This window comes from Propithecus coquereli, unplaced genomic scaffold (assembly GCF_000956105.1).
Source record: "Propithecus coquereli isolate 6110/MARCELLA unplaced genomic scaffold, Pcoq_1.0 Scaffold47, whole genome shotgun sequence".
Classification (NCBI taxonomy): domain Eukaryota; kingdom Metazoa; phylum Chordata; class Mammalia; order Primates; family Indriidae; genus Propithecus; species Propithecus coquereli.
Window position 1 is genome coordinate 4,484,921 of NW_012150507.1, and position 16,690 is coordinate 4,501,610.

General features: G+C 37.6%; 1 protein-coding gene across 1 annotated transcript in view; it reads right to left on the reverse strand.

The window, feature by feature from the left end:
- Positions 1–2,244: 2,244 nt before the first annotated feature.
- Positions 2,245–16,690, reverse strand: part of ARL15 (ADP-ribosylation factor-like 15) — a 397,981-nt gene continuing 383,535 nt past the window's right edge. The window contains exon 8 of the mRNA XM_012655271.1: positions 2,245–3,211. Within this exon, the coding sequence (XP_012510725.1) occupies positions 3,059–3,211 (153 nt within the window). The 3' untranslated portion in view covers positions 2,245–3,058. The remainder of the gene's footprint in view (positions 3,212–16,690) is intronic.

The window sequence follows — 16,690 nt, forward strand, 5'->3', positions numbered from 1 at the left end:
TTCATTCTCTCTTTTATAGCATACTCTCAGCCTTAAGGATGGGCCTGTACATGCGTACTGTTTCCTCTTGAATCACTAAAAAATAACTACTTATGTCCCAAGAGCATCAATCCATTGAAGGAAATAATTCATTGCACCAAACCGTGCCACTCAAGTTGGTTTTATGGCAAATATTATAAAATGATACTTTGATTGAAGGATGACATCTTATAATATCTTGAATCTGTTCACACAATCCGAAGGAACTGCTCCAATGAAAGTAAATTGCTGCTGAAGACAAACCAACTGGAAAAGACGCGCTTTTTTTTCTTTTAAGGTTTTCACAATGGCTTCAAAGGAAATGGGAATTAATCATTTGTTTTGACCCAAGAGCAGAACTTATTTTGGAGACGTAAATAGGCAATACAAATGAAAACAGAAATGTGAGACTCCCAAATGCTAATGGTGAAAGGAGTCAGTCTGGAAACATCAATTCTACTCAGCGTTTATTTTCATCTGAAGATAGTGGAAATCATTTCTCAATCATGGACAATATGAGTTCTCCTTGCCTGGCAAATGTCCACATGAATCTGTTAACCTCTAAGGATAGATGCAGTATTTTTAAATAGAAAGACAGGGCAATATGGCAGTTAATTAGCAACCAATACTGTAAACTACAGTAGATACAAAGTTTTATCATATAAATTAATTGCCATTACAAAAAGGCAACTGCTTTAGCTAAGAAGGTACAAAAACTGGTAACGTCCATAAATATAACAAGAAGCTAAGTGAAGAAATACATAACAGACTGTTTTTCCTATATAATATTTGAATATGCAAACTAAGACACCTGTGGCACTTTACACAAAGTAGGAAGATGACACACGACCCCCCCCACCCACCTGCCCACCCCCACCCATCCAGGCCCCACCCCTCCCCCACGTGGATTTCCAAAATATGGCAAATTCTAGGGTTACAAGGACAGGATGGTGCACGGAAGCAGCAAGACGGCGAGCTCCGACCTGCTAGACAAAGAAGGAGCCTTCTTGACAGTTGTAAAGCATTAGGCGTCAGACAGAAACTTGTCAAAAACAGCTGTTGTTGGGTACTGATTGATAATGTTTTCATTCTGACGGCTGAGACGCTGCAGACAGTCGTGGGTCTGAGGAGAAGCCCATCACTGGCGCACACATGAACACACACACAGACAACGGGAAGTCATTTAACAGATGGCTTAGGAGCACCCAGCCACAGGATCTTAAAAAGACAACATTCTACATTTAATGAACTTGCAGGGAAAGCAAGGCCTAATAATCATTTATTTTTCATAGAAGATGAGCACAACAGGACAAAACAAAAACAGGAGTTGTGTAACTGGTCATTGGAATAAAAGTTTTGTGCTGTTCATGGATTATACAGTGTTAAAAATATTCAAGGGTGCTGTAGACAAAACTGTATATGAATCACTATGGATCTTTCCTGATCCAGGCCATTAGAAAAAAGCCTAAAGAAGTGTTCGATGTTTTGAAGGTAATGACTGCATTAAAATCCACTTACAATATTAAACCACAAAAATTATCTTTGAATGATGTTAAGGGTCTGAAGTATATCTTCTGGAGAATTACAAGCTATTACATCACCCTGTAACACAGTGTGAGTCTGTGGTATTTGGGTATTTGGGTATCTATGCTACTTAAAAATTATAAACATGTTTTTATCACTCAGGGGTAGGGAGCAGTTTTCTTTCATTTGGCCACTTAGCTAGCGTTTTAAGTGGTCACAAGTCTACGAAGTGTGACAAAGAATATTTCATCTATGAACCTCGAAATCCATAGAATTTTCCTGATTTAGAAAAGATCAAAGGTGCTAAGCCTTAGTAAAACTGTACATTTATCTCCACGTAATTTTATCATTTAAATTCAATGAAATTCGTTCCAAAGACTGAATATGAGCCGTAAAATTATTTATTTGCTGCAGCCCCAGCATATTTTTAAGGGCAGACTGAAACCCCTGAAAATAGAGGTTTATAATAGAAATACTGATAGGCCTTTAACTACTAGAGGAAGGCTTAACAGACTCCATTAAACTACATTAGCACTTAATGATTGAATATACAGATGATTCTGTCTTTGATATCTCTGTTAGATCCATGCCAGCTTCAACTCTAACCAGTATAAACTTTACTTCTTTTGGCTGTTTTTAAAATTTTTTCTATTTTAAAAATTATTGTCTCTATTTTACTTAAACACTTCCAATTTTTAGAAAAAGATACCTATATTACATTGCAGCTTGACTTTATACAGGCTAATCTTTCCATTAAAAAATATTTGAGGACTTGATCAAATGTAATCAGTGATGCATGCATGGTTCCTAAATTTCCTTTAACTCCTCTCAAAAACTGAAACAGTCGTTTTGCTCTTAAAAGAGGGGAGTGAGACTTCAGATGTAATTGAGGAAACATTATGTATCTTGTCTTTAAGTTCTTCAAAGCCAATTTTGCTATGGCAGGATATTCCTTCCTGATAAGGTGATTAACTGAAGTTTTTGGTGCTCATTTTTCTCTCATAGTCTATAAGGTCAGCATACAAAAGACAAAAAACCAAAAATTAAGATAAAAATGAAACAAAAAACCCCAAGAGATCTTGAAAATGATATACATGTTATGTGGAGTCCCAGTCACACAATACTCCACTTCCAAACCCAGGGAAAATTAGTCAAGGTCTTGTGAGCTTTTCTGAGTCCTTCATAAGGGATTTGATTTCCATGAGCCATGAATTCCATCCGTTTTAGCACAGAATATAGAAGAGATGCTTAGAACAACAGAAGGAAGAGACATGCGGTGAAGATAATTAGTGGTAAACAGAGAATAAATTCTCTCTCAGTAGTGTGTACTTGACGTTAATGCCGATGATAATTCACTTGATTTACAGAATATTCACTTTAATAGAGAGATGAGAGTCTGAAATAACTAGAGAAAAATAGATAATGAAGCCATTATAGTCTTGATACCAAAATAAAATTAAAACGAGAAACATGATAGGTTCAAGGCCTTTTGGGAGCCCATTTTCTTTGCCAGATTTCACATTCTTACAGCGTCATGTTCTTTTTCTTCTAACAAATTTATCAGCTGAGAGAAGCTGTCTTTCAGTGCATCCATGTTATCCAGCGAGCAGGGCTGCAGAATCCAACGTTTTCCACGTGCAAGTGGTTCAAGTTCAAAGTATTTTTTGATCTTGAGGGGGAAAAATAAAGAAAAATATATTATTAATTATATCAGAACCTTTCTCAAACCAACATTTTGAGTGATGAAGCGGGGGGATTTCAAGGAGAATTTATATGAACTGTGATGCTTAGGGCTTTCTAGAATCCTGTCCACAGCTGTTGTTATAACGTGGGTTATATGTTGTGACCTGGGAATGTTTTCTTTAGGGGTGAATGACCTGCTTACAAGCCACCACCATTCCACCCATACGCTTAACAGCATGGGAGGTCTGATGAAGTCTGAGAAAGAATTATATGCACCATGGCACTGGGCAAAATACACTGCAGACATGAAAAAGACTCATGTAATCAAAATAACTCTAGCTGAGGAGCTTTCACTATCTCACCCTGCCGACTCATCAAATTGGTGACAACCTACAGTACGTACCATATAAATTACTCAAGACTCCATTATTTTGACCATCAAGCATATAACACAAGAAAAAATCTGATTTAAATAATCTTTTTCTCTCTTTCCCTTAAAGTTCTAGCATCTATTTCTGAGACCTGGGAACCTGTTTTCTAGGAAAGAGGACAGAAACTGAGTGCGTGTGTTTGTATGCATATACAAACCTACATACATTTACATACATATATAAAGCCTCCCAGCGTTTTCTTCCCTCTCGGTCCTGAATTTTCTGGGAAGTATAAATTAAGCCCTTACAATAGGTATGTGGGGTAGCACATTTGCTGTCTTAAAAACGGGTCCAACTAATAACCAGTCACAAGACACTTGTATTGTATTGACTAACAGCAGTTAGTATTACCAAATCCTGTGAATAAACGTCAAATTGCTATGACTTCCAGAAGTATTGAGTTTTTCTCCAAAGGTATGATAAAGTGAAAAGTTCAGAAAGCTTCTCACACACACACCCACAACGTTATCTAAGAATAGAACATATTTATTGCCCAGTAAGGTTTTACATAACATACAATATAGTTAGTAGCAACATCAAAAGAGGCATTGTTCAAAGACATTCTTGGTGAACAAATTTCATTAAATCATGAAAAATTCCAGGGTCTTACTTTAGTCAATACTTGGCCCAGAAAAAAAAACTGTCTAAATTTTATATGCCATTCCCAAATGCGGTTTCATTTTGCCTGTATCATTGCAAGCATTAGACTATTGTTAATAGCAGAGAGACTGTTAACATCCAAGCTGGTATTAATGTTTGTACATTTTTTTCATGTGAGGAAGAAGATATATATATGTGCGTGAGATACTAAGTTATGCTAATCTAGGAACCAGAAATATGCTAACATTTTATAGTTCACGTGTGTCCAAAAAGTCCTCCTATAGATAGATGTCTTTAAATTCATAATACTAATTTAAAAAAAAAACCTGTGAGAATTGAAGGACCCTCATTAATTCTGATTCTGAAGAGTAATGAAAATCTCATTTACAGATCAGAAAATGGGTACATAACTCTAGAACAATTTTTTGCCTAAGGTAGTTTACAAATCATGTTGTTAAAAGGATTCTTGCTTGTTAAAAACACAAACTTCATTCTTTTAGTTTCTTTTCTGTAGGGCACTGAAAACAATTTACGTCCAAGAGAATCAGAAATTGCTAGTGCAATGTTCAGTACCAGGGACCAACTCTGCCCCACGGAGGGAAGAACTGCCAGTCACAGGGGCCCTTGGCCAGCAGGGGAGAGGAGTAGATGGGAGAGACAGGTGAGAATAAGAATTAAGTCCACTGCTAGAAGGAGAAGTGGGCTGCTCCAAAGAGCTGAAAATCAGAGATGTTGGTCTCCTTGTTTCTGCCACCAAGTGTGGCTTCAGACTGCTTCCCTGAGCACAGAAAGTGGGACTACTGTGCTTAACAGTGCAATCTGGTATTCGATCAATAATGCTTCCTATCAAATACAGCACACAACATTCAAAACCTGGCACATGAAGGAAGTTGTATCCTTGTCATTCTTTATAAACGCAAATCCAAAAGGACGGCATTTTCAGTATCGCTAATAACTGGGAAGAGGGCTGGTTGCAAGAAATTTGATAAAATTAAAATAAAGAAGAGCACCAAGATAGTAAATGCCTCTCACTAACAATACTTCTTCCAAGTGGTTCATTTAAAAATCGCACAGAATTGACCCTGGTAGCATATTTACATCTAATTTGAAAACAGTGTTAGCTTTAAATAATCTCAAGATATAATAGCAATTTGTGATATATTGCAGTACTGACCAGATATGAAACAGTGAGGTTTAGCTACCCATTAGGTTGGTTTCTAGGCAACTGAAAATAGAGTCTATCACGTAGGCATACTTGGAAGATGATAAAGATGTCTGAAGGTAGATATGCTTCAGAAGTTGTTCCTGCTGAATAGTAAACATGAGAAGGAAATGGAAGCTGCAGTGACAGGGTGGTCACCAGATAAAGCAGCCTAATGGTGTTAAGCTGACAAATACGGCTGGGTAACTTGAGATTTTCAGATCCAGAACTTAAGTGGGTAACTAACCCTGCCATATTCACCCCACCGGTATCCCGAGGATTCCACAAACTCCCTTACATTTATAATATCAATTTTAAAACATGTTTTGCCATTCCAGTAATATTCAAGCACAGAGAGTGAATATTTGCTGCTGGAACACAGCTTTTCATTACTCAGAGTTCCATGTTTCTAAAAACAAACACTACAGTACAAATGAAGACTTAATACTCTAATTCTGACTTTTTTAGGATAATGTTTTTATTTTGTGTTCTTATGTTAACCTGAACTTCAAATTTTACTTCCCCTGCATTATTACAATAACAATTACAGTCACATTTGACCTGTCTGCCATTGCTTTTTTGTCCTTGAATATGTTGATGTATGATTTTAAAGAACGGTGTTTAAGTTTGACCAATGTAAGTCAAATGCTGATACTGTTTTCAAGGTTAAAAAAAAAAAAACCTACCTGGGATGCAAGAATCTATTTTTTCTGATGGACATACATTTTTTAAAGGTAATTTTCTTATCAAGATAAAAATTTTATAAATGACTTACGAGAAAATGAAGCTAAGTCTTCTGACTACTTTACCAGTTGCTTAAATATGGTTAAGCGGAAACTGCTGGAATAAGGAACCAGTGATCGTTTCACACTGGCTTTTGGAGACTGCACTTTGGGGAATGACATCAGAATAGAGCTGCCTGGTAACCTGTGATCATTTATCTATTTTGGGAATAGCCACAGAGAGTGGGCATTTGTTAGTAGCCATGTGTCCACCCTAGAGATAGGAAAACAAAGCCACATCAGCAGCCAACCTATTTCAGCTCTGTCACCAGAGTCCTTCACTCATGCCACTGCCTGGTAATTTGCATCACCGCATTCCACTATTCACACATTGCATTCGCTGTAAAGCCCTAATATAACAGAGACGATGGCACCATCGCATTGCTGCTGATGTCTGTAGCAGCTGGTAAACCTGTGAGACATTACATAGCACAGGAGACCCACTCATTGGGTAGGAAATGTCCTTTAATGTCCTCTTGAGTAGTGAAATCATCAAATAATCCTTTCCTGGCTCCAGGATCTCTAATCGGGTAATAATGATGTTCACTGATTTCCCTGTCTTGCCCTCACTTCGGATACAAAATTTTTATTAATACTTTCAATTCTTGCCAACCTGGTATGACTAAATTTCTAGCAGTCATAATTTTTGAACTGCAACAATAGATTTTTCCTTTTTAAAAACCCATAAACATCATTTTATTTAAAATAAGCTGCTTGTTTTTCCCATTTTTGTTTATTAACAACCATGTAAGTAGTGTGCGCCCAGAGTTGACCTAGTTTTCCTGAAAGCACTCCAGGGAGCAGGGGAATAGAACAGTCTGGAAAGGGTGTATTTAGTGTTTCGATGTGAAATAGAATCAGGTTCTAGGCTCAGATATTTACAGAGCTTTGACCCATATGAATGTGTGGTGAGACATTAACAAGAGAGTCAGGGTACTGACAGTTCTTTACTGTGTGGGTCTCCGCTGTGAATCACAGAAGATACCACCCCTCCTTCTAGTGCACTAAACGCCACTAACGCCAACCAGTCATTGCTAAAACTAAAAATGCCCGCCCTTGCCACGTCAACACATCCCCTCGGTGGTCCGACCCTGTTGGGAACTGCTGCTGCTCTTGTAGCAGGTGCCTCTTGCCCCTGTCGGGGGCCATTATTTTTTCTGCAATTCAGCACTGGGGACAGAAGCTGGCTATCTGCATTGCCCATACTTCCCCAGACCCCGTCTACACACAACTCGTATACTCCCTCTGTGAAAATCTAGCACATTCTAACTGACCCTTCTTAAGGTTGTGGTGGGGGTTGTTGTGCGTTGTGGTGGGGTTGGGATCGGTCTGAGGAGCTTTGGAAAGTTTCGTCCTGAAAGTCGGCTTTCCACCACTTCATTCACTCCGCCACCACCTCCGCATGCGGCCGTGGTGAGTGTGGGTGGGCGGCACGGCGTGCCCTGATGAGCCCCGTGCTGGAGCGCCATGTGCCAGGGTAGAAGGTTCCACAGAGGAGAGCAATACTGTAAACCAAACCAAAGCAGAGACAGCAACAGCCCGGCCGGAGCACTGTCCTCATCATTTGTGTGACAACAGTTCAGGGTTTCTTCCCCCCTGGGCTTTTTAGTGACCATAAAAGACTATTTAATACTGCACTGTTTACTAAGGGCTTTTTCACTTATTTATAACACTTGGACTGTATTTGGCTGGAAGCAAGAAAAACAACTGATTCAAATAAAGACGGATATGATTATTAAGTATAGTTCTTAAATCATGGAACTCAATTTGAATAAAAAGTACTTTGATAGATGGCTGTTAAAAGAAATTTTAGAAATAAAGGCACATTCTTTTTCCATCTCTGAAAAAGGAATCAGGTCTCATGAAGGAGGCTAGGCTGATAACTTCAGCTCCTTCATACAGCTAGTGCAGACTGGGTGAAGATCTCAAACCAAATACAGAAAGCCAGGGATCTGATGGGTGGCAGGGCAGGCTGGAGGGTGGCCCAAGAGAACAGGGTTCCGTTAACTATCTTGAACCCAGGAGAGTCATCATTGCTTTCTTGTACGTCTAAATACACAAAGTGTCCACTGCATAGCTTGCATTTTTCAAAGAACTATATGAAAAATGGTTTTTGAGACAGGTTCATATTGGTATTAAACTCCTTGCTGAAAGTGTGGTCCAGGCTCCAATTAATAGGATACCAGGAGAGCCTGAATGGACTGTGAGATTTTGTACGATCTTTTCCATGACTGTTACAAAGAGAGCAGGACTTTCCTCATCTACAGCCTAGCTCCTTCCTTTAATCACTACAGCAGATGCATCCATTGTGTTAACATGTCACACTGGGGGAAAACATTTGTATTAAAATGCATCTTGGTGGTACACTGAGGCCCACTGACACGTGGCCAGCGATAGTGGATCGGGTGCATTCTCTCTCCAACTCTGGGTACAAGGATGTCAAATTGTACAGATCATGAAATCAGCCACGGTTTGGAGTATTTACACCGCAGAAATCTGCAAGTATGATGAATGAGGACTTTTTTCTTTCCAGAGTTCATTATTAAACATTTACCACCACACCACTGAGTATATACATTTTGTATGTGTGTTTGCAAAGGGGCCCTCCGGCTTTGCTGCCTTAACTGCAGGAGCAGGCTTACCTTGGTAACCTTCACCAAAGTCACAGAGAACTTTGCCCATGCCATGCCTCCAGGACAGGGTCTGGAGATAAAGTGGCAGGGCGTGATTAAGATTCTTCTGAGTGCATTCTTGGTAGCTTGTTCAAAGTAAGGTCAGTCTAAAGAGCAGCACCAGCTGTTCCCCTTTTTGTTGTACTGCTTGCAGGATTTTGAAATCTTAAAAAGTACTAAATGTGTCATGAAAGGCAGAAATAAATAATACAAATAAAACCAATTTGCCACAGTCTCAAAGCTAGTACAACACAGAATGGATATTATTTACTTTTTACTGAGTACTAATAAGGACCAGAAAATGACAACTTGATGTTAACCAATATCACCATATTATTAATACTTTGGGAGTGCATACATATAACGGATGATTGATTTTGAGAAGACTATGTGTAATATAAAAAGTATAGTTCTCATCAGATGCTTCTTTCTTTTTTTCTTTCTTTTTTTTTTTGAGACAGAGTCTCACTGTGTTGCCCAGGCTAGAGTGCTGTGGCGTCATCCTAGCTCCCAGCAACCTCAAACTCCTGGGCTCAAGCGATCCTTCTGCCTCAGCCTCCCGAGTAGCTGGGACTATAGGCATGCGCCACCATGCCCGGCTAATTTTTTCTATATATTTTTAGCTGTCCAATTAATTTCTTTCTATTTTTAGTAGAGACGGGGTCTCACTCTTGCTCAGGCTGGTTTCGAACTCCTGAGCTCAAACAATCCGCCCGCCTCGGCCTCCCAGAGAGCTAGGATTACAGGCGTGAGCCACCGCGCCTGGCCAGATGCTTCTTTCTTAAGGATACTAAAGTTCAGTGCAGCCCACCTGACCTTGGAATGATCAGAAACCAGATGAGTGGCTGCAGGTTATTACCTGTGACTGAGCCTGGCCCTTATTATAAGTCTTCTTCCCCAGTCAGTAACCTCTGATGTATACAGAATGTTATATATTGTGGCAATAATTATATAGAAAGCCAGCCTTCCAATGCACAGGATAACTTAGCATGTTCCAGAATAGCCAAACAAAATGATCCTATTTGCTTTGGTGGTAGGACCTAGGATCTGAAAAGCATTCCTATTTTTGTTTAATCTGCTAAGCTAGAAGTATAGAGAAATTTACATGTATTTTTTCCTTTTGGTATGCCTGGAGGGCTTATTCTCCAATCCAAAAAGCTTGCTTATCAGACAACCACCGTGAGAGGCACAGTTACGTATGGATACCTTCTGTCTTCAAGGACAGAGGGAAGATGCCCAGTATTCCCGTATCTGTACCCTTCTCTATTCCAGTCACTCTATCTGGCCCTCTACAGCCTGGAGTGATTCCTGAATTCAGGCCTTTGTTCCAACTCCTGCTTCCGAGCCTTCCATCCACAGGTGGAAAGGATCAGCCTGTATATATGCTCTCATCTTTTAAGACCCAGTAGAAGTCCTTCTATCACCTCCAAGGGAAGCCTTAAGGATATAGAAGAAACTTTTTAAATTAGAAGGAATCTTAGTCACAGTAGCTGTTGTTGGTTGCCTCCCCATCACCCAGGCACCATAAATTCTCTGTAAATAAAGTTTTATTGGAACATAGCATGCTCATTCACGTAAGTATTACCTATGGCTGTATTCACACTACAATGGCAAAACTGAGTAATTGCCACAGAGACACTGTGTCCCGCAAAGCCTTGAATATTTACTACCTAGCCCTTTACAGAAAAAAAATTTGCCAACCCCTGGCCTAAAGCATTCTACAGCTTTCGGCTTGGTCCAGCAGGGAGGTACAAGGAAGGCTTGGGTGGGGTCTAGGGCATCAGGCTTTCTGGGCCTTAGTTTGACCACAGATTGCTAGACTTCCTCTTCCCTGCTTTAGTGAAATAGAGAATTTGCTTTTTCCAACTTGGCCAGGCACTCATTATGATTTCAGATGCTTTGAATTGAATTTCTAGCAGGCAGAAGGGTCATCTCTCAGCATACCCATATTTTATTTCCTCTTTGTATTTAGCCTGAGTTTCTTTTTGTGGAAAGACTTCCTAAAGACCACAAGAACTAGCCAGGGCATGGGAAGTTTTCCTACAAAGCTCCCTAATGCATTAGGCACATGGTCTGTGACCTGTCAGTTTGAGGTTTTTGATGTCCTTGAGGATGGCTTTTAGTGCACAGCAATACTAGTTACTTTGCAGTTTTAAAAAAGAATATATAATTTAGTTTTTCTGAAGTTTTTATAATTAACTTAAAAATTTTAATATTCTGTTTATATATCTTTTAAATTTTAATCATCATATTCAGATGTGATAGTCAATTTTCCTTTTAAGCATTTAGAATATCTAACAAAACATCCTCAAGTAGTTGAGAATTCTTAAAAATTTCTTCTGTTAAATTTATAAATTCAATGACTCTTGAATTCTGGTACATTCTAAATTCTCATACCTTTCACATATGAGTCCAATTCTGAAATCACTTACACATTTTAAATTAGAATTAAAAAATGAGGCTGGGTGTGGTGGTTCATGCCTATAATTCTAGCACTCTGGGAGGCCGAGGTGGGAGGTTCACTTGAGGTCAGGAGTTTGAGACCAGTCTGAACAAGGGTGAGACCCCATCTCTACTGAAAATAGAAAAAATTAGCTGAGTGTGGTGGCATATGCCTGTAGTCCCAGCTACTTGGGAAGCTGAGGCAAGTGGATCGCTTGGGCCCAGGAATTTGAGGTTGCTATTATGACGCCACTGCATCCGCCAGGGCAACGGATTGAGACTCTATCTCCAAAAAAAAAAAAAAAAACGACTCTACTAGGTTGACCTATATGTAACATATACCTTAAATGAAAGTATTAATACTGTGGGTTTGATTATTTTAACACTTTTATATTTTTAACATTAAGCTTTCCAGGGTTAAACAGACTTTTTGTTTGGACTTTTCCATCCAAAATGAAATGGGTATAATTCCATGCAACTCGAGGTTCTCATCTCATTGAACTTGGGCTGGTTTTCAACCACAATTTTTGGAGACACACATCGAGAAGTTGAGTCTTTTAAAAAATAGTTGCTGTAACAACTAATTGAAGACTTTGGTCTTCAAAGGGCGTTGTTTGCTCCTGGATACATGCTATTATTACCTATATTCACTGTCTACTCACAGAAGTAGACACCGTCTCCTAAGATTGTGGAAAATTTCGTCTGCTGCTTGGTTGGACTTTATAGTACTTTAGCACATACTGTAATATCTTTCCTTTTGGCTCTATAGACATTTCATTTTCTTTTACTGATATATAACATGCATACTTTAAAATTTGCTCTTTTAAAGTGCACAATTCATTGGTTTTTAGTATATTCACAAGGTTGTGCCACCATCATCACTATCTAATTCCAGAACATTTTTATCATCCTAAAAGAAACTCCTTAACAGTGGTAGTCACTCCTCAATTCCTCTTTCCTCCAGCCTTTGGCAACTACTACTCTCTTTCTGTATGGATTTGTCTATCTTGGACATTTCATACAGATGAAATCATACAATATGTGGCCTTTTGTGTCTGGCTTTTTTCTCTTAGCATAACATTTTCAAAGTTCATCCATATTACAGTATGTAGCAGTACTTAATTCCTTTTATGGCTGAATAATATTCCACTATATGGATATATCCCATTTTGTTTATCCATTTATCAGTTGACGGACATTTGGGCTGGTTCCACTTTTTGGCTATTATGAATATAATGCTGCTGTGAACATTCATGCACAAGTTTTTGTGTAAATATGTGAATATGTTTTCATTTCTCTTGGGTATACATCTAAGAGTAGAATTTCTGGGTCATATGTTAACTCTATGTTGTTAAATGCCTTTTCTTCATTGAGATGATCATATGTTTTTTGTCCTATATTCAATTAACATAGTATACTATAATGCATTCATTTTGGTATGTTGAAACAACCTTGTATTCTTGGGATAAAGTATACTTAGTTATAATATGTATAATCCTTTTTTAGACATAGTTGGATTCATTTGCTAGTACAGTTGAGCCTTGAACAATGAGGGGATTAGGGACACCAACCCCTCGTGCAGTCGAAAATCCACATATAACTTTTAACTTCCCCAAAACTTAACTACTAATAGCCTACTGTTGACCAGAAGCCTTACCAATAACATAGTCATTAATACATATTTTTATGTTATATATATTATATGCTATATTCTTACAATAAAGTAAGCTGGTGAAAAGAAAACGTTATAATCATAAGAAAGAGAAAATATATTTACTAGTCATTAAATGGAAGTGGATCACCCTATCATTCTTTATCCTTGTCATCTTCATATTGAGTAGGCTGAGGAGGAGGAGCTAGAGGAGCGGTTGGTCCTACTGTCTTAGGGGTGGCAAAAGCATGTAACTGGACCCTTGTAGTTCAAATTCATGTTGTTCAAAGGTCAATTATATTTGTTAAGAATTTTTGCATCTGTATTCATAAAGAATACTGGCCTATCATTTTCTTTTTTTGTAATGTGTTTACCTGGTTTTGGTATCATAGTAATCCTAGCTTCATGGAACCCTAGCTTCCTCTTCTATTTTTTGGAATAGTTTGAGAAGGCTTGGTGTAAATCCTTTAAATGTTTGGCAGAATTCAGCAGTAAAGTGAGGATCCTGGGCTTTTCTTGTGGGAAGTGTTTTGATTACTAATTAAATGTCTTTACTTGTTACAGGTCTCTTTAGATTTTCTATTTCTTCTTGAGTCAATTTCAGTAGTTTGTGTCCTTCTATATGTGTCTTGTATATTTAATCAAGGTTATCTAATTTGTTGGCATATAATTTTTATACTATTCCCTTATAAATAATCTTTTTCATTTCTGTAAGGTTGGTAGCAATGTCTCCTCTTTCATGCCTCATTTTAGTAATTTGAGTCATCTGTCTTTTTTACTTTGTTAGTTGACTAAAGATTTGTCAATTCTGTTGATCTTTTCAAAAAACTGTTTGTTTTACTGATTTTCTCTATTGTTTCCCTAATATCCATTTCATTTATTTACAGTCTAATCTTTATTACATCCTTCCTGCTTGCTTTGCATTTAGTTTGTTGTTCTTTTTTTAGTTTCCTAAGGTTGAACAAACATCTAATTTTAGTGATATTTTAATAGCATTCTATTGGATCTTACCCATATATATATACCCATACATACACACAAATACATTTGTGCATATATACACATTTGTGTGTATATATATCTCTACAAAAATTGTTTTAATATCTTTAACTTTGTTGGTTGATTTGAGTAGGTGAAGTTCTATATTCTTTTTATATTTTTCTTATTTGTCAGGGCTATAGCTCTTATAAATATAAAAATAAAATTTAATTAGATTTTATATATCTCACATTTTGTTCCTATATTCACAAGAGCTAATGACATATTCCAAGTTGCAACAAACAAAATTTTAAACAATCTGTTTTTCAATCAGATAACAGGAGTCATAATCTTATAAATCAGAGACAAAAGAGTCCTCCTTACTTCTTTCCTCCCTACATCTACTTAACCAATTCTCCATTTTGGAGTCTGTTAATTGCAGACCCATTTCTAGTACCAAATTATGAGTACCCACAGAGGCCTGTGGTTGAAAGAAACGCAATGCCCAACTCAAACTGGCCTAGCAAGATGAAGAAGATTTATTCATTCATATACTCAAATATCCCCTACTAGTATGGACCCATTAGATTCAGAGGTTCATAAGGCCATCAGAGCTGAGGTTCAGTTTCTAGGTAATTCCTGCAGGATACGAAGATCAAGAGAGATAGCTCTGGGAGCTGCTGGTAGCCATCTAAGTACTACATAGAATGAAGCTAAGAAATAGGTCTGAGGATAAAGCTGATATGTTAAGATAGCCAAGAAAACTACAGAAAAATAGGTATGATTGAATCATAGATCGCTGATTCAAACCATGCTAAAGGCCTTCAACCTAAGAGCTTCTTAGCTATACGAGCCATTATATTCTCCTTAAAACAGGTATTATTATAATATATATACTATATATATATGTATATATATATACACACATACATATATGGGTTAGGATATCAAGACCCAATGAGGATGAAGTATCTCAACAAGTCTGTGGTGAACCTCATTTCCAATTATAGGATAACACAGATTTGGATAATTATTCCTTAACTTTTTCATGTGTATGAGTCCTCAGTTCCATGAGGGCACAGACAAGGAAAAAAATTATTTTTTATTCTCTAATGTACTCAGTATAATGCCAGACACAAAGAGGATACTATATTTCACCCTATATTAAAATTTTAGTAAAAGAAGAAAATTAAATATTGGAGAGAAGTTATTAATCTTTCCAATTAATCAGGCCAAACATGCAGGAGGTGGGATTTCATGAACAGTTTCAAAACCATAGATCTAATTGGTTCAAACTCTATTGCACATATGCCTACAGGCAGCTGCAATGAATCGTTTTGCAAACAGAAAAGTAAACAACCTATCATGGAAAAGAGAACCACTCCAGAAATCTCAAGACCTACAAAGGACACTTATGGTTTGAGCTATTTCTTTAATCTGTGTCCAAACAAAGCATCTAATTCTTATCTCGGAGAATGGAAAGCACTGACATAGGCAAAAGGAGAAGCATCAGTACACTTGTCTTTGCATGCAGGTGCAAGCATCAGACTTTTCAATAACATCTAGGACAGTCATTAATTACAGAGGCAGCCAGGCTTCAACAGCACGTCATTTCATTCTCCTCTCCTCTTTTCTTTTCTCCTCTTCTCTTCTCTCTGTCCTTTCTATAATCATTTCCAGTCTACTCTTTCAAAAGAGCATTCGTTTTTGGTACCAAGTACTTTTAGGGTATTATACTTGATTCTGTACCTTCCATGTTTGGGATAATGGTTATGATTTACTTGTATTTCAAGAAGGCAAATATTATAAGCAGGAATAAATCTATCGATGAAGAAAATTTTCCTGGCAATAGAATATGGTTGTTTAAAGAGTCCTACCTGTATGTATGAGGGCTAGTCAAGTATGTACTAGACAGGAAAGGGAGTTAATGAGTAAAAGCCCCAAACACATATCAGAGGCAACCAATTAGCTTGTCTGAAACACAGGCTTGTAAAGCTATAAGTAACTTATAAAATGGTCTGCTACACACGAATAAAATGCTGTTTAAATGGCTTGCTTAACTAGATGCATTCACCATGAAATTGATTCTTTTAAGTTTTTTTTTTTTTAACTTAATAGCCATTAACTGTGCATATTGAAACGGCTAGGCGGGTGGGAGGGTGGGTATTATAACGTATAGGTTGAAGATATGTGCTCCATATTTTATGAGGTTAAGGAGTATTTGAAAAAGGAAAGCTCATCAGTTACAACAACTGTGTCTGCCTCAGTAAATGAAATGGTTCAACACAATTAGATTATTCCTACTTTACCTTGCTAAAAGCTTAAACTGGGATTGGTACATGTGCTCTGAGGACATTCCAGTACTGAGAATTTATGCTTTTGTGTCACACAAAGCACTGTTTTCTCACTACAGCCTTTGATTCTGCAAAATAGCATGAGAGGAAGAAGACCCTGAGCCTGGTATTTTTCAAATCCAACATTTGCTTCAGAGTGAACATTAAATTTCATCCCCCAAAGACTTATTTTCCAAAACATTTGAGGTAATTTGATGTTAGCTGACATATGAATAATTCCTAATCCTATTTCATATTTTGAATTTTCTTAAAAACCATCGTATATTTTAAAATGGATTTTGGCCATGCTTCATATTCAGCTTTTTCTGTTATATAAGGCTCCATGCCACAAATATACTTTAATCAATTACTATC